Raw genomic sequence first — 26851 nt, forward strand, 5'->3', positions numbered from 1 at the left:
TGTGCGTGCTCCAAGAAAAAAGTATAATCGGGTCCCTACACCCTGCAACCATCAACGCCAATACCAAAGGTTATTTCACTAAACCGTCCTTCCAAGATTGAAGGAGGAGTGGGGGATTTAAGAAAGAACTGAGAATTTAAGCAAGGCTGGAGCTGGAGGACACTCTAGACGATTTAAAAAAAAGAATGACGCTAAAACAGGAGATTTCAGCTCAGCAGCTGTACCGAGCAAGACGCTGAATCCTGGGCGATGGCCCAAACATCGAAGGTGGTTGCAGTGTGATCAATGCTCATTGGCGCCCATTTCACGGATGCCAGCTTGATATCACTGCCTCCACCTTAGCTGACGAGAAGGGCCAATATGGCACTTGGCGGGGGGGGGGGTGGTGGAGTGGGGGACAAGGGGGTGCCAAGAGAGTCACAACTGAATTCTGTCCCCCCAGGGTGGAAACTGGAGAAAGGAAAGGCCCCATAGGAAGGAGGAGAACCCATTTCACACAAGTACTGGCACTTCTGACTCCATTAACGTTAATGAATGTTCTCACAATCGGAAAGGGCTGTGCACACTCCAAGGAAGACTCAAAAACCATGTTTATGTGGATTTGTTTTTTTTTTTTTGGTTAAGGTACATTGGTCAATCATCTAGTTAGCCATTTGAATTTATCACGAACCAACTCTCATGTTCCACACCTTTAGGTTGCTTCACCCTTTACCCTTAACTAGAGCAAGGACACAGGGCCCCAAAAGGCAAGTTGTATTGTGCCTTCTCTGACCCTGTGACCCTGCCGTCCAACCTGTCATAAAAAGTTACAAGCTCCAACGTGAGAGTCGGCAATCTCATCACAGGTTACACTGGGAGGGTTATCACTGCATCTTTCACTAATGTTAAAAGCCTCAAGAACGCATTGAGCAAGATCGTTTTTGGATGCGATGTTTATAAAATACCACAATGGTAGGTTCACATAAAGGGATACCATCTCTTTAATGAGCTGTGTGGTGGTTCTACAGCACAGCCATTGTACCAACATTGGGAAAAAATACGAGTCGGACAGACTGAGTCATCTAGTGTAAGTTCTAGCTCCAAGGCCTCCGTTGTGATTGGGTGCAAGATAGCTGTCTGAGTGGGGAGTGGGGGAAAAGGGTGAAGAGTTCATTTCTGAGGAATTGTACAGGGACGACACTGGGTTTTGAGCTACTGACACGGACTGTGGCTGTCTTAAGTTCAGGATACTGTCAATAGCACTCTGCAAATGCTCATTCAATGTGTCATCCTGAGGACTGTCACTGGAGAAACTGGCATTGTCCATGTCGAACGACTCCGACTTGCTCCGCTTGGCAGGTGGGAGCGTCAGTTCCCAGGACCCATCTGGGGGGTCTGCTTTGATGACGCCATGCATTAACTCATCCTCAACGTCCGACAGCTCCTTCATGAGTCCGCCAGCGCCATCGTCGGCTCTCCCACCAGGAGGCTCCTCAGATTTGGGAGGCAGGGGGTCCGTGTGGGTTCGAGCCTTCCTAGTGAAGTTCGAGACCTTTGCACTTTCCCCAGCCCTGCCTCTTCCAGTTCTCACCTTCGGACTCTCCGCAGATTTGCAAGTGGCTATGACACTTTTGGAAGTTTCCTCACACTTGGACACTGCTTCCCTCCTGCTGTCCTCCTCCCTAACAGGCCCACCCTGAGATGGGTTCATGGCAGTTCTATCAGCTGAAAGTGACTGCACATTGTCCCGATACGTCTTGCGAGGTGGCAGCTTACAATAGTTGGCACTACGAGGCGATTTGTTCTCTGCTGGAGACAGCGTCGCATGATCAAGAGTTCCGTTCATCTGGCCGATGCTGGTCACCACCGGACATTCTGTGCTCTTAATGACGGAGCTCGTGGTGACGGACTGATGGACTGGGTCAAGGGCCGTGTTGTGAACCACCTTGCTGAGGCCTGCCTCCTGCTTGATCTTCAGCTTCAAGCCAATCCTGCTCCGCGCCTCATACGTCTTCATGGGAGGCGGCCGGCTTCGTGTGTGGAGAGTCTCATCGTCACCGTCCCTTGCCCACGAGACAGAAGGGGAGCCTCCCGAGTGCTTGATGACCAATTTCGTTGGGTGGACCTGTGTGGCGGTTTGAGTTGAGGGAACTCGAGGGGTTTCGAGTGAAGCTGTTGAAGTGTTACAGGAGGGGGATGGAGAAGAGGTAGCGAGGCTATGGGATCTGGAGGAAGATGCCACATATTCGTCTGCAGTGGGGGTGGGGGGGGAAAAAGAACAATAAATTAAATTTGAAAACATTTTGTTTTATACTTTCTTCCCCCTCCATCATTCACTCTTCTTCTCCTGCATCAATCTTAAATTTCCTTTCCTCGTTTTCAAATCCCGCCAAGGCCTCACCCCCCACCCCCGCCCCCCCACACCCCACCGCCTCCCCCACCGATCTCTGTAATCTCCTCCAGTCCCACAACTCTCCAAGATATCTGTGGCTCCTCTAGTTTGAACATTTAATGATTTTAATCTCTCCGCCATTGGCGGCTGTGCCCTCTGATGCATGAGTTCGAAGATCTGGAGGTCCCTTCCTAAGCCTCACTGTCTCGCTCGCTCTCTCCTCCTTTAAGACACTCCTTAAAATCTACCTCTTTAAGCAAGCTTTTGGTCACCTGTCCTAATATCTCCCAGTGTAGATCAGTGTTAAATTTTGTCTACCCGCTCTCCTGTGAAACACCCTGGGATGTTTTACAAAGTCAAAGATGCTATATAAGTATGAATCGTTGTTGGTGTTACCACCTCGTTAATGCCAAGTTTACAGATTCTGACACATCTGTTATGTGTTTCCACCGGACTGGGTAATCGGGGCAAAAGGAACTGTTCTTATTTTTGATCTGGTAACTAAGCAATTTATTCTGTGCGTAATGCAGGGTTTGAGTTGACTCATCACCTGTGTAAGCTTCCAAGTTCAGCTTTTCAGACATTTTCAATAATTGATTGATTTGAGGAGAATTTTTTTTAAAAGCCGGTTATGACGGTTTGGAATGTGCTGCTAGGGACTGTGGTGGCAGCAGATTCAATAATAACTTTCAAAAGGGATTTTACATAAGGAAATGAAATTGCAGGTGTCATGGAGAAAGAGCAGGGAAAGTGGGACTAATTGGATGGCACTTTCATACAGCCATCAGACACGATGGGCTGAATGGCCACCGTCTGTGCTGTTAGACTTTATGGGGTGGATTTAGAGGAGTTGACGGGGGTCCCGTCCACCAGCTCAAAAGCCGGCTAAGAGGAGCCTCCTTTGGCCCTTAATGTGGCAGGTCTTTCCCCAATCAAGCGCTTACCTGGACAGTGTTGGGCCTTCCCTAGGATCAAAGGCCCCAGGGGGTAGAAGCCCCGCCCACCGAGAGCTGCCAATCAACCAGAGGCCAGCAACTCTATTGAATGCCAGCGTTACCAGGGAGGTGGTGGCTGCTCTGTTGGTACGGCACCTACCCGAGGTCTAGGATGGCCGCTGGACCCCAGGCCACATGCGAGTGATGGCGGCTGGGTGGGGTGGGGTGGGGGGGAAATCGCAGGGGAGGCAGCAAGGACAGGCGGTGGGTAGCTCCCCCCGCCAACCCCCGCACCAACTTCCCAGTGCCAGGTACCTCAATCAGGTACTCTGTGGCTTTGGACGAATGACTTCCCCACTGGGAGCGCACACGCAAACGTCTGGCTGTCGTGGTCCACACATGGTGAAGCCCCCGCCCACCTGCTGGGTTAATTGCCCACTTAAAGGCCTCAATTGGCAGCAGGGTAGGTTGGGCATCCATGGGCCTTTCCTCCATGGACTTAAACCGGGTGGAGGTGCGAAGGCAGCAGGATCCCTACCCACCATCCTCCTGCCTGGTTAAGTCGCGCCTGCCACCAAACATGCCACATTAAATCCTGCCCCGTGATTCTATTTCACTCTGCACACGGGTACTGGAGCCTCCGCTGGTGCAAACAGAGACAGTTTCCAGCCTTCTGCAGCGCACACGTCTCCTGTCTTTGTCCATACTGAGAACCAGATGGAGTTGACCAGAGGATCATGGACCATCTGAATCTCTCCCAGTTCTCAACTTCACAGCAAACCTCCTGCACACACCCGGCCCAAAGAGCCCGGCACGGTCAGGAAATTTCCGGACAGTTTAACACAGCCAGATGGGATCTTCACTGAGGGGTCAGGTCGGATTGGGAAGGTCTCCGGTCGACCTCACACCCTTTATCAGAACCGTGAAAGGAGCGAGTCCTGCCCTGAGAGCTTGGTAGCCGGCTCCAGCCTTACCCGGTTTCTCTTTTGCGAGCTGCTTGTCGATGGTTAGGGACGTCTTCTCTTCCTGAATGAACATCCTGTCAATCATCACCATCTCAGCAGACGGACTCAGTCTCTGTAGAGTCAGAAAGACACCCACTTCATTGTTGAATCCAAACCAGCAATTTCCTCTCCCACGATCAGAGTGAAGTGTAATTTACAGACTGAAACCCTCGTTACGTGAAATAGTCCAAACATCCCTTACTTTTGTCCACCGCTGTCATGGCAACAGTCTTCACTAAAATTGCCAACAGAAACTAACCTCATGCTGAGAGCTTTAAAATTCTCTATCACCACCCCTGGTCCCATATGAAGGGGGGGGGGGGGGGCGGAAGTGTGGCGCTGCCCATCTGTAAAACTCCAGCCACATGGCACCTGAAGCAACTCAGCTCCCTGTCAGACCTGGATGATGCTGATCACAAAGTGCTTGCGGTGGGAGCGAGGCAGGCGGAGGAGTGGTTGGGGGGGAAGGGGGGTGGTGGGAGGAGAGGCCTGGGGGTGGGGGTGAGTCTGGGGAGGGGGGCGGAAACAGAGACGAGGGCGGGTGGGGTGGGGTGGAGGCGAAGGTGCGGGGGGGGGACAGACATACATAAGGGGTCTTTGAAATAAAAGGTATTTAAATAAAACACAGCGGCCTGAAATCCACCTTTTTAAAGCTGCCATCGATTAAGCACAGCAAGTGCACAAGCAGCGGGTTACCTGGATTTAACTATTCAGAGAATGTTGCCCCTAACGGACAAACCAGATTAGAAACGGCGTGAGCTAACCATCCTCTAAGCCCTCGAGAGCCCATTGCAGGAGAGGGAGTCCCTCACACAGATGGGCCTTTGTGGTCTCGGCAGAGCACAGTTCAACTGGGATGCCACAGATCTCACAAAAGTTAACGCAAGATCTTGGCTTTATGAATCGATATTGGCTGCTTGTTTCCTGGCAAATAATCTACAGGCAACTGTTTACCTTTGCTGATCAATTCCCTAGTCTTACACAGCTCTGTGGTCAAGCTGCTAGGCCTCTGGTGCTGGTCTGTTTTTGTTGTCCTCATATTGAAATAGGCAACGTGTTGGACTGTTTCCAATTTATCAATGACTCCTTTGTGCTCAGCTCATCAATGACTCACAAATCCCCCTCCCTCAGGGCACTGGGGACAAAGTATTATTTCCCACCTGGTGATTTGTGGGTTTCGAGGCCTATCGAGCCGTCTCAAGGCACAGCGCAGACTCGCTGCAGAGCTGGGATCTCCAGGCTCCTCATGGGCTTGCTTCCTCCAGCTGCAACCTCAAGGAGGTGGCCAAATAACTCATCCATACGCCCTTAACACCATTCTGCAGGTCCCTCCCCGCCTGCCCCAACCCAAGTGAGAGTGCCAGTGGAACCCCTCACCGCGGCAGCTTTGCGCTACTGCAACGTGGAACCAGACTGACACTGACCTGGACCCACGTCACCCCAGTGTCGCCCGGGGAGTTGATGTCAATGTAATTAGTCTGGCCCAGGTTGTAATGCAGCTGCAGGAGGCTGAAAGATCAGTGCTGAAATCAAATGTGGCACCCAGTCTCCTCCCATCCCCTTCCCCAGCAACAGTAAGCAAAGATCCCATATCAGATGTCTCGCGTCAGGGACAGAAAACAGAAGCAGAGATTGTTACCCTAGCTTCCTCGAACAGCAGCATTCTGTATTTATTCAGCATAGCCTGGGTCCGTTTTAATAGCTGTGTCGATACAGCCTCAAATTCTTCATCCACTGAAACAGAGAAAGATTTTGCTGCTTTATATTTCAATTATGAAACGCATATTTTTAAAATTAACAAAAGCACCCGGGAGGAAAGGGAGATTAGATCTAAATATGTAAAAGATGGTGCAAATCCCCTCCGATATCCCAGTGCAATACAGTGGAACTCTCAGCAAAGGGTTTTTTTTTTGTTCAGTGGAAAAGGGGAAACCTGGCCATTGTGATAAAACACAATAAATGGAATTTTCTGGAGTCGCACAGAGGGCTGTCAACATCTGAAAGTGGAAGAGTGGAACTGGCTGGTGTTCTGAGTGGGACTTTCAAAATCACACCACCACCAGGAGGCAGTTCAGCCCATCGTGTCCGTGCCAGCTCTTTGAAAGAGCTAATTATTCCCACTCCCGTGCTTTTGCCCAAAGCCCTGAACTTTTTTCCCTTTCTAGTATTTATCCAACTCCCCCCTTTTGAGAGTTGCTGTTGAATCTGCTCTCACTGGCCTTTCAGGCAACGCATTCCAGATCACAACAACTTGCTGTGTAAAAACATTTCTCATCTCCGTCTGCTTCTTTTGCCAGTTATCTTAAATTGCTGTCCTCTAGTTGCTGACCTCCTGCCACTTGACACATCATTTACTCAAACTCTTTTGACCCTTCATTGTAAAAGGTTAGAGGATGAGTTTACATGTTAACTGGCCTGTCCTCTTCCAGACCCGCTCTGTATTACCCAGAAACTTTGTTTTTCATTCATGCCCATACACCAACAACTGGGACAAGACAGGGAAAGCTGGGAGATTCTTTAATCCCATTCCATTCACTCCCTCTACCACCAACACACAGTAGCAGCAGTGTGTGTACCACCTACAAGATGCACTGCAGGAATTAACCAAGGCTCCTTCGACAGCACCTTCCAAACCCACGACCACTACCACCTAGAAGGGCAAGGGAAGCAGACACATGGGAACACCAACATCTGCTAGTTCCCCTCCAAGCCACTCACCATCCTGATTTGGAAATACATCACCGTTCCTTCACTGTCACTGGGTCAAAATCCTGGAACCCCCTTCCTAACAGCACTGCGGGTGTACCTACACCACATGGGCTGCAGCGGTTCAAGAAGGCAGCTCACCCACCACCTTCTCAAGGGGCAATTAAGGACGCGCAATAAATGCTGGACGAGCCAGCACCGCCCATAGCCCACGAATGAAAAAAAACTCACTTTGAACTGGACAACATACTTCAACAACCCTCTGAAGAAGAGTCATACGGACTCAAAACATTAACTTTGTTTCTCTCTCCACAGATGCTGTCAGACCTGCTGAGTTTTTCCAGCATTTTCTGCTTTTGCAACACACTTCAACAATTATTTATAAGTTTGTATTTATGCTCTACAGGGTGATAAGAAATGCCGATGCATTGAGGAAAGGCAACCACCCCATGTCTCTACCAGTCTCGGAATAAATGCAGCCTAAAATTCTGCATGTATGAACTTCAGCCAAGACCACCGTAAAGTTAGTTCCACTGTGCTGTCTACGGACTGGTGCTGAACAACCGCTGCACGCAGGAGCTGTGTGCAACGAGGAAAGGTTTACACACAGGATTCTGTGAACCGTGCGCTAGGGATGGAACAAGGCAATGCCAGGGGAGTTCCATGGAGCACAACTGTGCACCCGAGGGAGTGATCGTAGACAGCAGGCAGGTTGCAGCACAGGACAAAGCACAGTGATGCGACAGAGCAGTGCTGTGGAAAGGGCGGGTGGGAGGTTTGGGAATGAACATTTGTAAGCAAACCCCGCCCCACCCCCCCACCACCCCCCCCCCCAACCACCCCCAGCAGAGCTCACCTTTGCTGTGCTCCTCGACAGACGGCAGTGTCCCCTGGTAAAGGTGATACGGCAGCAGCCTGTGGACCATGTCTTCATATGACCGGAAACAGGACTTGTAGTCTGGGTGTAGCACTGCGTCCTGATGCTTGTGGAGGCTGTCCAGTATCCTGAAATTGGGGCAGAGACACGCTGCTTTAGATGGGGAGGGGGCGCTGCAAATACCTCTAGGAATTCTCCAGTTACAGAACAGCCCAAAACTAGAGCTCATCAATCCAAGACAATCGGGAATTCAGGAGCAACTTCTCCGCCCAGAGAGAGTGGGGAGAATGTGGAACTCGCCACCGCAAGGTGTGGTTGAGTTGGATGGTATAGATACATTTAGGGGAAGCTGGATACACGCGAGGGAGAAAGGGACGGCGGGGGGGGGCGGGGGTGGGGGGTGGTGACAGGTGGGAGAAGCAGCTCGTTTGCAGCACAAACACACCAGCACAGAGCAGCTGGATTAAAAGGCCTCTTTCTGAACCTTAAATTTCACGTACCGGCTGCAGAACGGTGTAAATTACAACAGCAACAACGTAGGAACAGGAGGAGGCCATTCAGCCCCTCAAGCCTACTGCACCATTCAGTTAGATCATGGCTGATCTGCATCTTCACTCCATTCACCCACCTCAGTTTCCTCGGGTTTTTATTTTTCCCTTATCCAACAAAAACCTCTCAATCTGAGATTTGAAATGTTTTAATTGATCCCCAGCATCAACAGCTTTTTTTGGGGGGGGGGAGGGAGTTCCAGTTTTCCATCCCCCTTTGTGTGAAAAATGCTCCCTGACATCACCCCTCACAGCCTGGCTTGGATCTGAAGATTTTGCCCCTTTGTTCTTCACTGCCCAGGGGGAATGGCTTCCCTCTGTGTAACCAATCAGCTCCTTCAATTATTGTCACCTCTTCAGTTTGATCATCTCTTAATCTTCTATATTCAAGGGAATGCAGCCTGGTTTATGCGACCCTTTTAGAGCCCTGGTATCAGTCTGGGGAATCTGCGCTGTACCCCCTCCAAGACCGATATCTGCTTTCAGAAACCAACACAGAACTCCGAGGGTCTAACAAGAGCTTTATATAAGAACTTACATTTATTTACCAACATACAAACTAGGGGCAGGAGGAGGCCACTCAGCCCCTCGAGCCTGCTTCCTCATTCAATAAGATCACGGCTGATCTGATTGTCACCTCAACCCCACATTCCCACCTACCCCCGATAACCTTTCACCCCCTTCTCAGTCAAGAATCTATCTAGCTCTGCCTTAAAAATATTCAAAGGCTCTGCTTCCATTGATTTTTGAGGAAGAGAGTTCGAAACCCTCAGAAAAAAATTTCTCCTTATCTCTGTCTTAAATGAGTGACCCCTTATTTTTAAACAGTGACCCCCAGTCCTAGATTCTCCCACAAGAGGAAACATTCTCTCCACAGCCACCTGTCAAGATCTTAAAGATTTCAATCAGGTTGCCTCTTAATCTCCTAAATTCCAGTGGATACAAGCCTAATCTATCCAGCCTTTCCTCATAAGACAACCCACCTTCTCCGAACTGCTTCTAACACATTTACATCCTTCCTTAAATAAGGAGACCAGTACTGTACACAGTACTCCAGATGTGGTCTCACCAGTGCCCTGTATAACTGAAGCATAACCTCCCTACTTTTGTATTCAATTCCCCTCGCAATAAACGATAACATTCTATTAGCTTTCCTAATTTCTTGCTGGTGTCTATAAGATAGGGAAGTGGAGATGATGAGGGTTTACGGGGAATGATAAGGGTTTAGGGGGAATTCTAGAACCATAGTGATCAAAGGCGGAACAGGGAGGGATTTAGCAATTTCTGCAGATTAATTCAACAATTGTTGCCGAAAAAGTCACTTACACAGCTTCCTTTGTCGGTTTCAGGGACACTGGCGCCTTCAATCCTCCCAACTTATTGTCCATCTGTGAAACATTATCAGGAGAAGGAGACATTGAATATGGGAATATTTCCAATAACCAATACAAAGGAAAGCTGGTGCTGAAAAACCGAGGGAGATCAAAGGGAAATATCGAACGTCATCTTACAATGGCAGCAGCAATTTTAAAACAAAATGGTCAACATCCTGTGTTTTTATTCTTTCATAGGATGTGGGCATCACTAGCCAGGCCAGCATTTGTTCCCCATCCCTAGTTGCCCTTGAGAAGGTGGTGGTGAGCTGCCTTCTTGAACCACTGCAGTCCATGTGGTGGAGGTACACCCACAGTGCTGTTAGGGAGGGAGCTCCAGGATTTTGATGATAATTCAGTTGTTGGCTAATCACAGCAACCTACCTCTGTCAATGGGTCTACAACAGACTCAGACAGGTGGTGAGGAAAACCCCCAGTGATGAAGAACTTTGGGAACCATAGGTCCAAAGTCACCTGTTCCTCTCAACACACTCCACACAGCATATGTCTTGCCTGGATGAGTGCAGCTCCAACAATACTCAAGAAGCTCGACACCATCCAGAAGAAAGCAGCCCCACTTGATTAGCATTCCATGCACAAACATTCACTCCCTCCACCACCGAAGCACAGTAGCAGCAGTGTGTGTACCATCTAAAAGCTGCACTGCAGGAATTCACCAAGACTCTTTCGACAGCACCTTCCAAACCCATGACCGCTACCACCTAGGAGAACTAGGGCAACAGATGCATGGGAACACCACCATCTGCAAGTTCCCCTTCAAGTCACACACTGTCCTAACTTGGGAATATATCACTGTTCCTTGACTGTCGCTGGCTCAAAATCCTGGAACTTTCTCCCTAACAGCACTGTGGGTGTACCTACATCACATGGACTGCAGTGGTTCAAGAAGGTGGCTCACCACCACCTTCTCAAGGGCAATTAGGTATGGGCAGCAAATACCGGCCTTGGAAGCGAGACCCACATCCCATGAAAGAATGAAAAAACAACAAATTAGGTACCGACGGACTCCCTTCCTTTTGCTGTTGTAGATACAGCCCATAATATAAAAGGAGGTAGCGTTTACCACAACCCAAGAGGTTGGTTCCACTGCTGGGGACAGCAAGCACTGTTGGGAGCAAGTTCCCATCCTGCCAAGCAAATCAGCCATTTCCCCATTCCTCCTATGTACCTGGTGTGCTTGAACAGGGGTTGCTGGCATTAACTGTGTCAGTCCTTTACCAAGCAGCTGGATCTGGATTGGTCCTTTGGTCAAGTTCATATTTAGGCCTGAAATCGAACTGATTACTCCAGGTTTAGTCTGTGAAAAACCAAGAATAATTAACGCATCAGTAGGTCAATGCCTCACACACTGTGGGGGTTAGGAACGTTTGGGGTAAAGGAGTGAGAGACAGAGAATATAACACTACAATTCTGTAAAAATGCACAGGCAGAGCAAGTGCTGCATCGCCAGAGGTGCCACCCTTCAGTTGAGATATTAAACCGAGGTCCAACTTTGGTAGGTACTGAAGGTTCCTTGGAGCAGCGAGTTCACCTGAGCAATATGGCCCCCTCAGACATCAAACCAGTTCTCCCTTTCACAGCTGGCAATCTTCATTTACAAACCAGTCACCGCGCATCAAAGGAAATGAATCATGCCAAGTGCTTTGGAACTTTTCAAGATGTGACGCGAAAGCGAGTTTATTACCCTAAACACAAACGTTTGCAACATCTACCTGCAGGGCTGGCTGAATCTGGTGCTGTGAGAGAGGCTTCATCTGTATGGGGACCGCTGTTCCCTGCTGCAAGTGGCAGTTGCCTCCAGGTACTGCCCCCGAGATGACTTTGCTGTCTGGGGACCTTGTCGTGGTTGTGGTACCTGCTGTGATGAGTGGGACAATGTTTAATGAGCTATAGGAACAAATTAGTGAAGCGATTCACAAAGGCATTAAAGACTGAAGCAATATCAACCTCAGTCCACTGTGCTCACACAGACTGCTCTACCAAATGATACAATTAAACACCAAGAAACACAGCCTGCATCGGTAACACTGGGGAACTACTTCTCTGGGTTCAAATCCCACTCCAGGTTTGTCACTCCCAGTTCAGTACCGAAGGAGTGCTACACGGTCAGTGGTGCCATCTTTCAGCTGAGATGTTAAACCAAGGCCCTCATTCACCCTCTCAGGTGGACGTCAAAGATCCTATGGTATTAGTTATTTGTAGAAGAGCGGTGGGGGGGTGTTCTCTCCAGTGTCCCGGGCAATATTAATTCCTCAAACCAATATCAATAAAACACGTTATCTATTCATTATCTCTCTGCTACTTGCAGGACGTTGCTGAGTCTCAACAGGGACAACAAAAGAACTTCATTGACTTTAAAGAACTTTCCTTTTATTCCTTCTTGGGATGTGGTGTCACTGGCTAGGCCAGCATTTTGGCCCATCCCTAACTGCCCATGTTCAGAGGGCATTAGCCACATTGCTGTGGGTCTGGAGTCACATGTAGGCCAGACCAGGTAAGGATGGCAGATTTCCTTCCCTAAAGGACATTAGTGACCCAGGTGGGTTTTTACAACAATTGGCAATGGTTAATGATGGTCATCATTAGGCTTTTAATTCCAGATTTTACTGAATTTAAATTTGACCATCTGCCGTGGTAGGATTCGAACCCGGCTCCCCAGAGAATTACCCTGGGTCTCTGCAACAGTAGTTCAGTGACAATGCCACTATGCCTCTGGGACGCCCCAATGCTTTGAAAGGCGCTATATAAATCCAAGTTCTATTATGAGATACACATCACTTGCTTCACAAAACCTTAACATTGTTCAATTCAGGCAGAAAATGGAGGAAGCTACACAGAACAATCAAAGGTCGAGAAAGGCTGCACTCAATCTCTTTGCCAAAGTATTCCCCCCCGCAACCCTTTCCCCTCTCCTCCTCCTCCTCTCCCCACCCTCCATACCTGCTGAAGATGTCTTCACAAGGACGGATGTCTGTTGCAGAAGCGTTGCCAGAGCTGCCTGACCTCCCCCATGAGGCTGGGACTTCATACTGGCTGAGGTGGTATGTACCTGGGCTGGTACATTAGGGGACTGCACCTGATTACTGATCAACATTGTGGGCGCCTGACTGCTCAGCGGGCCGAATCCAGGCGCAGTCTGGTTAGCTGCAGACTGCTTGGCTTGTAGAATGATGTTATGCTGCATCTGTGGAAATAGAACGCATTGCCATGTCTCTGGTTCTGTGTCAGTCTGCACCAACTCTCACGTAATCGCACAGAATTTACAGGGAAGAAATAAACAGGTCACTCGGCCCGACAGATCCGAGTTAGCCCGAGTTAGATCCCACCTCCCACTATCGGCAGATTCAGCACAGCAGGAAGGGGTAGGGGGGAGGTACGGTGGGATTGCGGGTGTGGTGGGGTGGAGGGGAAGGTAGATACCAGGGAGGGTGCAGGAGTGGCAGGTGAACCAGTGTCCACAAGACATTGCCCCAACAGGGAGTCAATATCTTCAAGGTAGAAGGCAAAAGAAAAGGAAGGTGGAGAATGGTCAAGAGGCAAAAGAAAATAAAAAGTCCAGGTTATAGTTCCTGTGAAACGTTTAGACGTCTTGTTACATTGAAAGGGCCAGATAAATGCAGGAAAACCTGCTTATCTTCCTCAGCCTTCATTTTCTCCAACATTTACAGAGGCCAAATGCACCAGCACCCCCAATCATCACCCCTCTATTTACCCAATCCCCGCACCCCCCCCAACCCATTTCAGTCCCAGTGTAGTCCCGCTCCTTCAACGTCCAGACCCCTCCCTGTGCTCACCTGCTGCAGCTTCTCCATGATGGTTTTCTGCTGGTCGCTGGGGTTGGGAATCGAAGACATGGACTGAAGTTGGCTCGTCACCATCTGAAACTTGTGCTGCTGTTCCGCCGTGAGGTGCAGCGTCTGGTAGACGGGTTGCAGGGGGGCCTGTGACTGGGATTGGCAGTGCAGCTGAAGCTGCACATGCGGCGCCTGAGACTGCGTTGGGTGGTGCTCGCCCGTCACTTGGGAAGGGGCCGTGGACGGGTGCAAGAGGCGAGACGGGGTCTGCACCTCAGTCTGGCTCTGGACCTGAGGGGTGGGCTGGACCTGGAGGTGTATCTGGGTGGGGGACGTCAGCTGGGCTTGAGGCTGGGGCTCAGGCTGCGAAGGGTTCTGGAACTGAATCTGTACGTGGGGCTGTGACGGTGGCCTCATCGGGTGCTGACCCTGAGGCGTTCCGTGTGGGGAGGATTGGACCTGCGTCTGAATCACGTACAGGGGCTGCAGGGGCAGCTGAGATGGAGTGCAGGAGCGGGAAAGGGGCTCGGAGGGTGGTCTGGACAACACCTGGGGCTGCGAGGACGGCCGGGACTGAGGGCGGGAGGGTGGTCTGGACAGAGGCTGTGGCTGGGAAGGGGGACGAGACTGGTGGGGCGACTGCATCTGATGCGGAGATTGCATCTGGTGGGGCGACTGCATCTGCTGAAGGTGGAGTTGGCTGTCGCTCTGTGGCGTTTGAGGTAGAGGCGACTGTGAAGCAACCGGGAGCTGCTGCAAGGCTGTCTTCTGCTGCCCAGTGGCCGTCTGCTGAATGAACCAAATAAAAGTAGAACCTCTCGAAATTTCACACAACAAAACTTGATACCTACAGGATTTCATTGTGATGCAGTTGCTAGTCCCTTCAGGATGAAATAATTTATTGACTGGACTGTACAGAAAAACAGATTGCTATTTTGATGCAAAAAGATGCCATGTTCAAAATTCCATCCTCACACTTATTCACAGCATCCACAACTACACCCGATGCTTCACTTAATGATGCAGCCACTGTGAAATACAATAATATTGGATACTTTCTTTATCAACAGAAGTAAAGGCACTGCACATATTCACGGACTGATCAAGGTGAGGAATGTTGGTGCAGAGAATAAAGTAGGCTCAATTTCACACACACACACACACACACAAATCATTATACATTCCCAGGACAGGTACTGCATGGCATTAGATACAGGGCAAATCTTCCTCTACACTGTCCCCATCAAACACTCACAGGACAGGTACAGCACGGGGTTAGATGCAGAGTGAAGGTCCCTCTACACTGTCCCCAACAAACGCTCCCAGGACAGGTACAACATGGGGTTAGATACAGAGTGAAGGTCCCTCTACACTGTCCCCATCAAACGCTCCCAGGACAGGTACAGCACGGGGTTAGATACAGAGTAAAGCTCCCTCTACACTGTCCCCATCAAACACTCCCAGGACAGGTACAGCACGAGGTTAGATACAGAGTAAAGCTCCCTCTACACTGTCCCCATCAAACACTCCCAGGACAGGTACAGCACAGGGTTAGATACAGAGTAAAGCTCCCTCTACACTGTCCCCATCAAACACTCCTATCTCTAGCAAATCCCCCCTCAGTGCCTTTGCTTTAAAAATTACAACTTCAGTTGCTCCAATGAAAGCTTGTAGCTAAAATACACCCCGCCTGGAACCATTCTGGTAAATCTCCACTGCACCATCTCAAGTACCTTTCACATTTTTCCTAAAATCCTAAACTGATTTCACCCCAGTACACTCTGCAGATTTGGGGAGTAAACAACATTCTTCTGACATTCCAGCATCATGTGGCCCATTTGCACACTCTGATTAAGCAATGATCTCTCAGTGCCGCTGTGTAAATCAGATACACACACACACACACACACAGACACACACACAGAATCTTCCTCTGATATAAGTGAACGTTAAAAGTTAAAAGTTAAAAGGAGACAAGGTGGAAGGAACAGTAAACAGCAGCTCTGAGCCAGAAGGAAGGGCAAGTGAAGAAAGCCCATTTGGAGAGGGTGAAGTACACCAGTCTGTTACAGGCCACGTATACACACAAGCTTTGACAGGGGTCAGTCAGGATTGCTAGCTGCACATTTAAACAAATCAAGCTGGAATGAGACTGAGACACCTCAGTATGTTTGGCAATCAAGACTCAACCCCCAAGCAATCTGAGACTTAAGAGCAGAGCAAGCGACTTCCTGCTTAAAATTCAGCACCCTGTCTGCCTATGCAACAGCTTGTGTAAAACTACCAAACCTGGGACGGAAGCTCATAGATTGATCTTATCGCTCAAATTACCACCAATTTGTTTAGAATTTACAGCACAGAAACAAGTCATTTGGTTCAATGGTCAGGGCTGGTGTTTATGCTCCACACAAGCCTCCTCCCACCCTCCTCATCTCATCTTAACAGCATATCCAGATGGCCTGCATCTTTTTAAACTCAAGCATTCCCACCTCAGGGCCTCACAACCGAAGTAAAGTGAGATGAACTTTTCCTGTTATTACAATTAATTCTTTGATTTTTTTTATTTTCAAAATTTGGGGTAAGTCTCGAGAGAAAGTCTTGGTGCTGCCCCTGCAGCTCACTCCCAGGACAGGTACTGCACGGGGTTAGATACTGAGTAAAGCTCCCTCTACACTGTCCCCGTCAAACTCTCCCAGGACAGGTACAGCACGGGGTTAGATACTGAGTAAAGCTTCCTCTACATTGTCCCCGTCAAACTCTCCCAGGACAGGTACAGCACGGGGTTAGATACTGAGTAAAGCTCCCTCTACACTGTCCCTGTCAAACTCTCCCAGGACAGGTACAGCACGGGGTTAGATACAGAGTAAAGCTCCCTCTACACCGTCCCCATCAAACAATCCCAGGACAGGTACAGCATGGGGTTAGATACAGAGTAAAGCTCCCTCTACACTGTCCCCATCAAACAATCCCAGGACAGGTACAGCAAGGGGTTAGATACAGAGTAAAGCTCCGTCTACACCATCCACATCAAACACTCCCAGGACAGGTACATCACGGGGTTGGATACAGAGTAAAGCCTCCTCTACACTGTCATTATCAAACACTCCCAGGACAGGTACAGCATGGGGTTAGATACAGAGTAAATCTCCCTCTACACTGTCCCCATCAAACACTCCCAGGACAGGTACAGCATGGGGTTAGATACAGAGTAAATCTCCCTCTACACTGTCCCCATCAAACACTCCCAGGACAGGTACAGCACAGGGTTAGATACAGAGTAAAGCTCCCTCTACACTGTCGCCACCAAACACTCCCAGGACAGGTACAGCACAGGGTTAGATACAGAGTGAAGCTCCCTCTACACTATCCCCATCAAACACTCCCAGGACAGGTACAGCACAGGGTTAGATACAGAGTGAAGCTCCCTCTACACTGTCGCCATCAAACACTCCCAGGACAGGTACAGCACGGGGTTAGATACAGAGTAAATCTCCCTCTACACTGTCCCCATCAAACACTCCCAGGGCAGGTACAGAACGGGGTTAGATACTGAGTAAAGCTCCCTCTACACTGTCCCCATCAAACACTCCCAGGACAGGTACAGCACGGGGTTAGATACAGAGTAAAGCGCCCTCTACACTGTCCCCATCAAACACTCCCAGGACAGGTACAGCACGGGGTTAGATACAGAGTAAAGCTCCGTCTACACTGTCCCCATCAAACACTCCCAGGACAGGTACAGCACGGGGTTAGATACAGAGTAAATCTCCCTCTACACTGTCCCCATCAAACACTCCCAGGACAGGTACAGCACGGGGCTAGATACAGAGTAAGTTCCCTCTACACTGTCCCCATCAAACACTCCCAGGACAGGTACAGCACGGGGTTAGATACAGAGTAAATCTCCCTCTACACTGTCCCCATCAAACACTCCCAGGACAGGTACAGCACGGGGTTAGATACAGAGTAAAGTTCCCTCTACACTGTCCCCATCAAACACTCCCAGGGCAGGTACAGCATGGGGTTAGATACAGAGTAAATCTCCCTCTACACTATCCCCATCAAACACTCCCAGGGCAGGTACAGAACGGGGTTAGATACAGAGTGAAGCTCCCTCTACACTATCCCCATCAAACACTCCCAGGGCAGGTACAGCGCGGTTAGATACAGAGTAAAGCTCCCTCTACACTGTCCCCATCAAACACTCCTAGGGCCGGTACAGCACGGGGTTAGATACAGAGTAAAGCTCCCTCTACACTGTCCCCATCAAACACTCCCAGGGCAGGTACAGCACGGGGTTAGATACAGAGTAAAGCTCCCTCTACACTGTCCCCATCAAACACTCCTAGGGCCGGTACAGCACGGGGTTAGATACAGAGTAAAGCTCCGTCTACACTCTCCCCATCAAACACTCCTAGGGCCGGTACAGCACAGGGTTAGATACAGAGTGAAGCTCCCTCTACACTGTCCCCATCAAACACTCCTAGGACAGGTACAGCACAGGGTTAGATACAGAGTGAAGCTCCCTCTACACTGTCCCCATCAAACACTCCCAGGGCAGTTACAGCACGGGGTTAGATACAGAATACAGCTTCCCCCATCAAATCTGCTTCAGTACCAATCTCACGAATAGATCTCATTCTTCTCCAAAGGTGACAGTTCCATTTCCCACAGCAACATTTAGAGTCTCAATTTCATTTCCATTTCATGGAATGATACAGACCTGTTGGAGGCCACTCGGCCCACAGTGACTGTCCTGGTTCTTTGAAACAAAATCCAATGGATCTCACTCTCCTGCTCTTTCCGCACTGCCCTGCGAAAAACTGTTCCTTTTCCAAGTATTTTTTGAATTCTGTGTTGAAAGTCACTACTGAATCTGCTTCCACTGCTCTGAGACTGCATACTCCAGATCACAAGAATTCGCTGTATAAAAAAATAATCTCCACATTTCCCTCAGTCTCTTTTGCCAGTTACCTTAAAGCGCTGTGACCCTCTGATTACAAACCCTCCTGCCACTGGAAGCAATTCACCCTCTCTACAACCTTCGTGACTTTCGAAAACCTCTATTAAACTTCCTCTTATCCATCACTTCTCAGAGAACAGCCCCAGCTTCTCCAGTATCTCCCCGTTCGTCCCTCATCCCCGGTACGATGGTTATAGATCTCCTCCAGGCCTCGCCAAACCTCCCACTGCGCGGTGCTCAGAAACGGGGCACAATGCTCCCACTGGGGCTCAACGACCGATCACCATTAAAAAAAGGTTTTTGCCGAAGATTATCGTGGGTGTTTTGTGCAGATAGCGCTGACTAGAACCCGTCAAACTCAAAGCAAGAGCTGTGTTAGTAGAAGCGTCAGAGAGTTGAGAGATTGGGAGGAGGGCGGGTTGTGTCGGGACTACCTGGCCAGCCCTTATCTGCTGGAACGGAGCATTTGGCAGCGAGGGCAACACCGTTTGTCCTTTGGAGTCCGCATGTTCCGCGGGCGTGGCCGGTGCCAGCCCCACGCTACTGCTGACGATAACCGAGGCGGGGACACTGCTAGTGGTGGCAGTCGGCGCTAAGCTGTGAGGGGATGGCTGGTTCAGGCCCTTTTCCTGCTGGAGTTTCAGGGCCGCCTGGTAAAGCTGCTGCTGTTTCTGTTCTTGCTGCAACGTTCAAGACAAAGTCATCAGCACACGCGGCACCGTCAGCCAGAGCTGAACTTCCGAAACCGGGGTCACAAAAAATAATAATAGAAACACTGCAAAGCACACTACCCACCACCCCCCACCACCAAGGTGACGTAAAATTATAAAACACAGCGCGGAGAAAACACAGGTTCGGCGCCACTCGTCAAGGAGCTGGGCACATGCCTCTCTGGACCTGCGCGCTCCTCCTGCTCTGGCTTCTTTCACATTCCCCCATCCTCCAGAGGGTTTGGTGGTGGGGGGGGGAAAGAGGGTGACATCGTGGTAATGTTACTGGACCAGTAACCCAGAGACCCGGGCTAATGCTCTAGGGCAGGGGTCTCTAACCCAGGTCCTGGCGAGCACTCCTCCAGTTCGTCACCGGTTTCTAAAGACTGGGAATACCTGTCAGTTAGTGATCGATGGAGCGAGGAATCTGTTCAATTAACTGAGCTCTGCTCCTTGACGGCTGAAATTACAGGTGCTCTCAATCCGATTTTGGTCCCAAATAGCCTTTAAATTACTTAATTAACCAATCGCCGATCACAATGAAATTGATCGAAATCTTAAATTGGTGATTTAAATGGTGACCTATAAAACCCTCTGGGCTGGGGCTCTCCAGGAACAGGATTGGGGATCCCCGTTCTCCGGGGTCAAGATGGGTTCAAATCCCACCACGGCTGGTGGAACTTAAATTAACTCTGGAGTTTAAAGCTCATCTCAGTAACGGTGACCATGAAACTATCATCGATTGCTGTAAAAACCCATTTCGTACATGGTCCTTCAGGGAGGGGAATCTGCTGTCCTTACCCGCTCTGGCCTACACGTGACTCCAGGCCCACAGCAATGTGGTTGACTCTTAACTGCCCTCTGAAATGGCCGAGCAAGTCACTCAGTTCAAGGGCAATTGGGGATGGGCAACAAATGCTCATCCCATGGAAAATCACTCCACCATTGGCAGCCATGCCTTCAGCTGTCTGGGCCCTAAGCTCTGGAATCTGCTCCCTAAGCCTCTCTGCCTCTCCTTCCTCCTTTACCACCCTCCTTAAAACCCAGCTCTTTTGATCACCTGCCCTAATATCTCCCTCATAGGGCGCGGTGTGGAATTTTGTTTGGCACTCACTCGAGGGGCATCTCGGGACGTTTAAAGGAGCTATATAAATTTAAGTTGTTGTTGTAACGCAAGCATCAGTCCACACCGGGGGGGGGGGGGGGGGGGGGGGGGGGGGGGGGGTGGGGGTGGTGGTGGTGGTGGTGGTGGTGGGCAGGTTAACACACCCGCTGCTCCGTCATTAGACACACCAGCTGCCCCGTGTCTGCCTCTTTCGGTCGGCTTTCTATTCGTTTCCAAAGTTTGCGTTCCTATGAGTGAACCTACTATCTGCAGCGTGCCATTCCCACCTGCTCCCTCTTACCCACCCTGCACAGCTCTGCGGGCACAGGTGCAGAAGGCGGCTGTTCCCCCTGGCGCCACCTTACCATGCGCCGGCCCCCCCCCCCCGCCCCCGGAGGTTTCTGGTGCCTGCTGCCACAAAGCTCTCCGTCGGCATATTGCCTGGGGGGGGGTGCCCTGGATTGATTTTAGGGATGGGTGGTGGTGGGAGGATGAAGGAGCTCTGATCCTAGTCAGTTCTGGGAAGGTCGACGGTGTAGCCAGCATCAACTGTTGGTGTACCGGGAATTGAACAGTGTCCGAAACCAAAAAGTGCCTGGGAGTGCATTCCTGGGCTGACGAAATGTTGGCCTTCATTTCAAGGAGGCTGGGACAGAAAGGACAGGAGGTGATGCTTCAGATGTTTGGAGCCTTGGACCGACCCCGCTCGGGAGTCACCGTGTTCAGTTCTGGACAGCGCATCTCAGGGAAGGTATATTAGCCCTCGGAAGGAGCAGGATGCAGACTCACCAGAACGGTACTGGGGCCTGAAGGGTTAAATTATAAATAACGTTTTATAAACTTGCCTTGCTCAAATTTTGATCGCTGAGGGGTGATCCAGTTGGGGTATTAAGAGATTTAAGTTGTAAATAGAAACTTTATCCTCCGTCTGGGGAGGAGGGAGGGGGAGTCCAGAACAAAGCAACCGAGATTGATAGAGGGCCAACCCAAGTTGCTGATCCTGCTCATTATCCAGTGATTCCCCCAAGGCAAAGCGCTGACAAAACTCAGGCTCAGATTCGGACCTGATGCCAGCCATACCCACAGGGGTGAGGCACTGGCAATTGCTGCAGTACATCAGCGTGAGTCAGGAGAGGAGGCTGGAGAAGCCGCATAACTTTGGTTTAAGCCTTCCCCAAACTATCCCCGTGACTTTGTGTGGGTTTGTCAGCACCCGCCACCACCCCACCTCCCCCACCGCCCCGCCCCCCCATGAGTCAAGTGACAGGGATGAGGGGCTGACGTGCAACACATTGTGAGGGGGCCAGCAGAGCAGGAGAGGTGGGGGAGGGGTGGGGGTGGGGGGGCAGCGAGACAGAGGTGCACACGACCATGAAGCTATAGCCGAAATGAAACGCGTGCTGCAGATCTCTTGTCCGTCCCTGAGCAGAAAGGCCCAAACAACCTCCTGTAAGAGTAATCACAGAACCACAAGCTGCTATTAAGACTAATTTCCGTGTGCCTTGGCCCAGTGGCTTACTTTGGGCTGTCTTTACTCAGTTCCCCGTTACAGCCATGACCTAATGGACTGCCGGAACAGGCTTGTAAGGTCGAGTGGCTGCCTCCAATTCCTATGGCCCTGGCACAATTGTTGCTGCTCAGGGGTTGGGATGGAGGGTGTTCACCCCTCCCCAATCCACCCCCCCCAACCCCCACCACCACCACCACCACCACCCCCACCCCCCCCCAACCCAACCGCCCCACAAGAGCGATACGGTGTCAAACAGAGCCTGATTAACATTCTATCCACCAGCCGCTGCACAGGCCGGGCTGATAAACGCGTGGCTTCGTCTTGACACTCGGCCGCAGAGAAGCCAAGCCCCTGGGTTTGACCTCCAGCCTGCGCCGCTAGCTGCTCTCAGCCGGATCGGCGGCAGGAGCTCGACAACACATCCTGGCGGGGCTCCTGGGTGCGATTCCAGCGAGGCAGCTGCGATTGCTGCTGGCGGGAAGCGGACAGGGCTGCGACGCCTTGCACAGTCGGACAGCCTGACATCACATCACTTGGGACGCGGCACTGCAGAGTGTGGGAACTTGCATCCCAGTGACTGACGGGAGGAGGGAGGTTTGGGAACTGCCGGGGGGTGGGGGGGGGAAGAGAGAGGGAAGGAAGTATTTAATGAACTGCGCTGAAATACCGAAGTTTAACCTTACCTGCTGGAAGAACATGTCGGCTGCATCTTGGCTGACGGCTGCTGCAGGCCCCTGTTGGCTGATTATAATTTTGCCGGGTGTCTGCACCATGCTGTTGCTGGGCTGCGAGGCGGAGGGTATCTGCTGCTGGACAGGGTGTTGCTGTGAGGGCTGAGTCGGAGAGGCAGCGGCCGTCTGGACGGTCAGCAAGGAGGGCTGGCCGTTACCGAGAGCCATCAGGCCGGGGCCGGGCCCCGCTTGCGGCTGAATGACGCTGGAGCCCTGGGCGTTGCTGGCTGACTGCTGGATGCTCACTGCCTGTCCCAGACCCTCCCCGCTGTTGAGCATGGTGACCTGGCTGGGGAGCGTCACCCCCTGGATGACGGCCGACTGGCTCTGTTGGCTGATGGCTCCGCCGGCCAGCGTCGCCTGGACCGATGCTGAAGTCTGAGGGTTCAGGCTGTTGGCCAAGGACACGGGCATCTGGAAGACCGCCGGTTGCCCCACGGGGCCAGGCTGCAGCTGTATGGGAGCGGACAAGATGTGGGTTGCTCCGTGGGCATTCTGGGCCGCTATGACCTGGCTCAAGTTCAGCTGGCCGGCAATGTTCTGATTGGTCAAGATCTGAGCGGGCAAGGTCGGATTGGCAATCAGCTGGCCGGCCGGACCCTGACTGGCAATGATGTGAGTCGCTGGTGCCTGCCCGCCCGCAGACTGGGCGGTCAGTATCTGCCCACCAACGTTCGCCTGCAGGGCAGACAGCTGCTGGGAGAGAGGGACAGCCGAGGCGGCAGACAGCTGCCCTTGGAGGAGGAACTGGTTCTGACTCTGAAGCATAGCCTGCTGCACGTGCTGTGGCTGGATGACGATGCTGCCGCCTTGGAGGTGAAGGCTCAGGGACTTCCCCAGGGCTTGCTGCTGTGCCTGATGCTGTTTGAAAACACTGGAGGAGATGGTCTGGGGGAAACCAGCCCCAGAGGCTGAGAACACCACGTTTTGTACCGGCTTCCCCGTCATGAAGGTCACATTCTGCTGGGCCTTTTGCTGCTGCTGCTGCTGTTGCTGCTGCTGTTGCTGTTGCTGCTGCTGCAGGGACGCCTCGTTCTGGATGGTCAGTGCAGTGTTGGCAGAGGCAAATGGCTTCGAGCTAATCTGAAAGAGTTTGTGCTGGATGACCCCTCCCGTTGGCTTTGGCTGGATCGGGGTCGGGGTCCTCTGGATGATGACGTTTTGAGCGGACAGCGGAGCCTGCATCAACGGGTTGCTCATGGTGGGTCTGACCGCCAGCGACTGGTTTGCCTGGGCGATGGAGGTACCGGCGAAAAGGGAGTTTCCGTTCAACGCCCCGGGGGCAGCATTCTTCTGGAGCACGAGTCCCGTGTTGGGCGGGGAGACCCCAGCAGAGTTCAAGGCCACTTGCTGCTGGTCCGAGGCGGGCGATGATATGTAGCTACCAACAGGCACAGTGGTCACCTGGGTGGGCTGTCCAGCCTTCGTGATGATTTGTTGAGTTGGCTGGTTGATGGTCATGACTGATTGATTCGACAACTGCCCAACCACTTGGATCTGTCCAATGCCTAAGGCCCCAGATGGGCTTCCATTTGGCAGCCCCTGGAGGTTCGAGACCGGCTGCAATGTCACGTTACCCAATCCCACTTGCTGCAAAAAGGGCTGGACGTTAATGGCCTTGTTCACTACTTGGCCGCCAATGGTCTGTTGCTGGATCAGAGTCTGTTGGGCAAGGACCGTGGGCTGCTGCTGTAACCCAATCAAATCAGCGCTGGTAGAAAAAAGCTGGGAGGCGTCAGCTGCCTGCGATACCGGCTGTAGGGAAGGGAAGTGGAGAGAGGCAATGTCCAGGTCAGCATCCTCTTCTAGTGATTGCTCTGTGATGTTGGCCTCTTGTAAGCTCTGCTGCAAGATGTCACATGGTTGATCGGAGTTCTGCAAGTTGGAACCGGGAGACGGACCAAGGATATCATCTTCCAGGAAATCGAGATCAACCGCGCTAGAGGGATTCTGAGTCTGTCCACTGTTCAAATGATTAACAGTCGTATCCTGTACATTAAGCTGAAAAAAGATTCAATATATTAGCAACTCTTAATTAGATTCTCCAGTCCACAATAATTAACAGATGAAAGGGTCAAAGTAACAAAGTCAGCAGTAGCTGAAACTTGATTGAATCACGTTATTTGGAATGTGAATCGAATAGCAATGGAATATGAAATACAAACATATTTCCATAGCAACCTTCATACCAAAATATCCAGTTCCGGACACCACTCTTTAGGAAAAGCATTACTGAAGGGACAGATTTATTAGAATGGTACCAAGGACTTCAGGTGTGTGTAGAGGCTGAAGCTGAAATTGTTCTCCTTACAGCAGAGAAGGTTAAGGGAAGATTGAGTAGAGGTGTTCAAACTCATGAAGGATTTTGATATTAGGTAGGGAGAAGCTGTTTCCATTGGACTGAAGATGAGTAATCAGAAGAGGCAGATTTAAGACAAATTGGGAAAGGAACCAGACAGGCGATGAGGAGAGTTTTTATGCAGCGAGTTGCTGTGATTTGGAAGGTGCTGCCTGAAAGGGTGATGGGAGAAAATTCAATAGTAACTTTCAAAAGGGGAATTGGATAAAAGGAAACATTTGAAAAGGAAGCACTTGCAGGATTATGGGGAAGAGTAGGGGAGTGGGACTAATTGGACAGCTCTTTCGAAGAGCCAACACAGGCACGATGGGCTGAATGGCCACCTTCTGTGCTGTATCCCTTCGCCCAATGGTTTCGCTCAAATGCAGTAACTTGTGATTTCGACAAACATGACAATTATTCTACTCAAGGAGCAGCGGGATGAATAACCAGCTACTCTGCTTTTGATGGTGTCGACTGGGGGAAAAATGTTGCCCAGGGCCCCTGGGAGAACCTCCCCCACTCATCTCCCACAAGGGCCTGTGTTTAATATCTAATCCAAAATGGGGTTCCATCGGCAATGCAGCACAGTGTGGCTTCACCAGCTTAGATGGTGAGCACTAGTCAGAGGAAGGGGCTTGAACCTATAACTTTCTGATTGAGCAGTGCTACCCACTGAGCCAAGTGGACACACACTGCTGGGGCCTCTGCATAGTCAGATCTCTTACAAACCGGATCTTGTTGGATTGTGATGGTGACACCTGTCCAACCAGGTAAGCAAAATACGGACTCCCTGTAATGGCTAAGGGTTATATCGCTCTCCTTCAAAATCCTGGCATCACTCTGATGGAGCCCACCCCCGAGTCAAGAGGGCGGGGAAAAAAAACCAGAGCGAGTATATAAAGCTGTAACTACAGGTACGGTGTCTCAAATCCAGCTACCCGAAAGCCGGCGATGTCTGAAAACCACCCTTTTTTTGTTTAAGCCGCCATGCGTGAGTTTTCATGGTTATTTGAGGAGCAGCCTTGCCGGCCTGGTTGACTGCCGCATTTCCTGGGTGGCAAGCCGATGAGCTGTCGGCTTCGCCCGCCTGTCTTTTCCCGAGCTCCGAGGGTTCCAAGCGGCCCTTGGCCGGACCTGTGTGACCCGCAAGCCGGCAAGATTTGAAACCCAACATGGGCTGGGTCCAGAGGTTGCCGGTTTTGAGAGGCTACACCTGTATTGGGAAAGGCTGAACAAGCTGGGGCCCTTTTGGCTATATTAAAAAAAAAAGAGGGTTGAGGGAATGACCTGACAGAGGTCAAGACAGAGGTATTGGAAGTGTTCAGGGGATGAGGTATGAAATGGGGAGATAGTGGCATAATGATAATGTCACTGGTAATCCAGAGGCCCAGCCAAATACAAACAAGGAGCAGGAGTAGGCCATTCAGCCCCTTGAGCCTGCTCCGGCATTTAATACGATCATGCCCGATCTGATAGTAACCTCAAATCCACATTCCACCTGTCCCCGACAACCTATCACCCCCCCCTTGCTTACCAAAGATACCAAATACTGTGGGGACACTGGTTCAAATCCCACTATGGCAGCAGATGGAATTTAAATTCAATGAAGAAATCTGGAATTGAAAGCTAGTCTCAGTACTATAATTGATTATCATTTAAAAAAATATATATCTCGTTTCATTAATGCCCCTTTAGGGAAGGAAATCTGCCGTCCTTACCCAGTCTGGCCTACATGTGAATCCAGACCCACAGCCATGTGGTTGACTCTTAACTGCCCTCTGACACGGCTGAGCAAGACACTCAGTTCAAGGGTAATTAGGGATGGGCAACAGATGCTGGACTTGCCAGCGACACCCACATTC

The 26851-nt window shown here is 50.9% G+C and overlaps 1 protein-coding gene across 4 annotated transcripts in view; it reads right to left on the reverse strand.

Moving 5' to 3' along the window:
• Positions 1–600: 600 nt before the first annotated feature.
• Positions 601–26851, reverse strand: part of LOC121272686 (BRD4-interacting chromatin-remodeling complex-associated protein-like) — a 53401-nt gene continuing 27150 nt past the window's right edge. Inside the window, exons 6-16 of one of the 4 annotated variants that reach the window (XM_041179407.1) lie at positions 22601–24649; positions 19027–19272; positions 13630–14415; positions 12776–13019; positions 11548–11693; positions 11004–11132; positions 9768–9829; positions 7873–8021; positions 5950–6044; positions 4281–4383; positions 601–2229 (exon numbers count right to left, since the gene is read on the reverse strand). In XM_041179407.1, the coding sequence (XP_041035341.1) occupies positions 1058–2229; positions 4281–4383; positions 5950–6044; positions 7873–8021; positions 9768–9829; positions 11004–11132; positions 11548–11693; positions 12776–13019; positions 13630–14415; positions 19027–19272; positions 22601–24649 (5181 nt within the window). In that variant the 3' untranslated portion in view covers positions 601–1057. Of the gene's footprint in view, positions 2230–4280; positions 4384–5949; positions 6045–7872; positions 8022–9767; positions 9830–11003; positions 11133–11547; positions 11694–12775; positions 13020–13629; positions 14419–19026; positions 19273–22600; positions 24650–26851 lie in introns of all 4 variants that reach the window. The other 3 variants (XM_041179406.1, XM_041179408.1, XM_041179409.1) reach the window with 3 other exon arrangements.

The sequence above is a fragment of the Carcharodon carcharias genome, chromosome 34, assembly GCF_017639515.1.
Source record: "Carcharodon carcharias isolate sCarCar2 chromosome 34, sCarCar2.pri, whole genome shotgun sequence".
In the NCBI taxonomy this organism is placed as follows: domain Eukaryota; kingdom Metazoa; phylum Chordata; class Chondrichthyes; order Lamniformes; family Lamnidae; genus Carcharodon; species Carcharodon carcharias.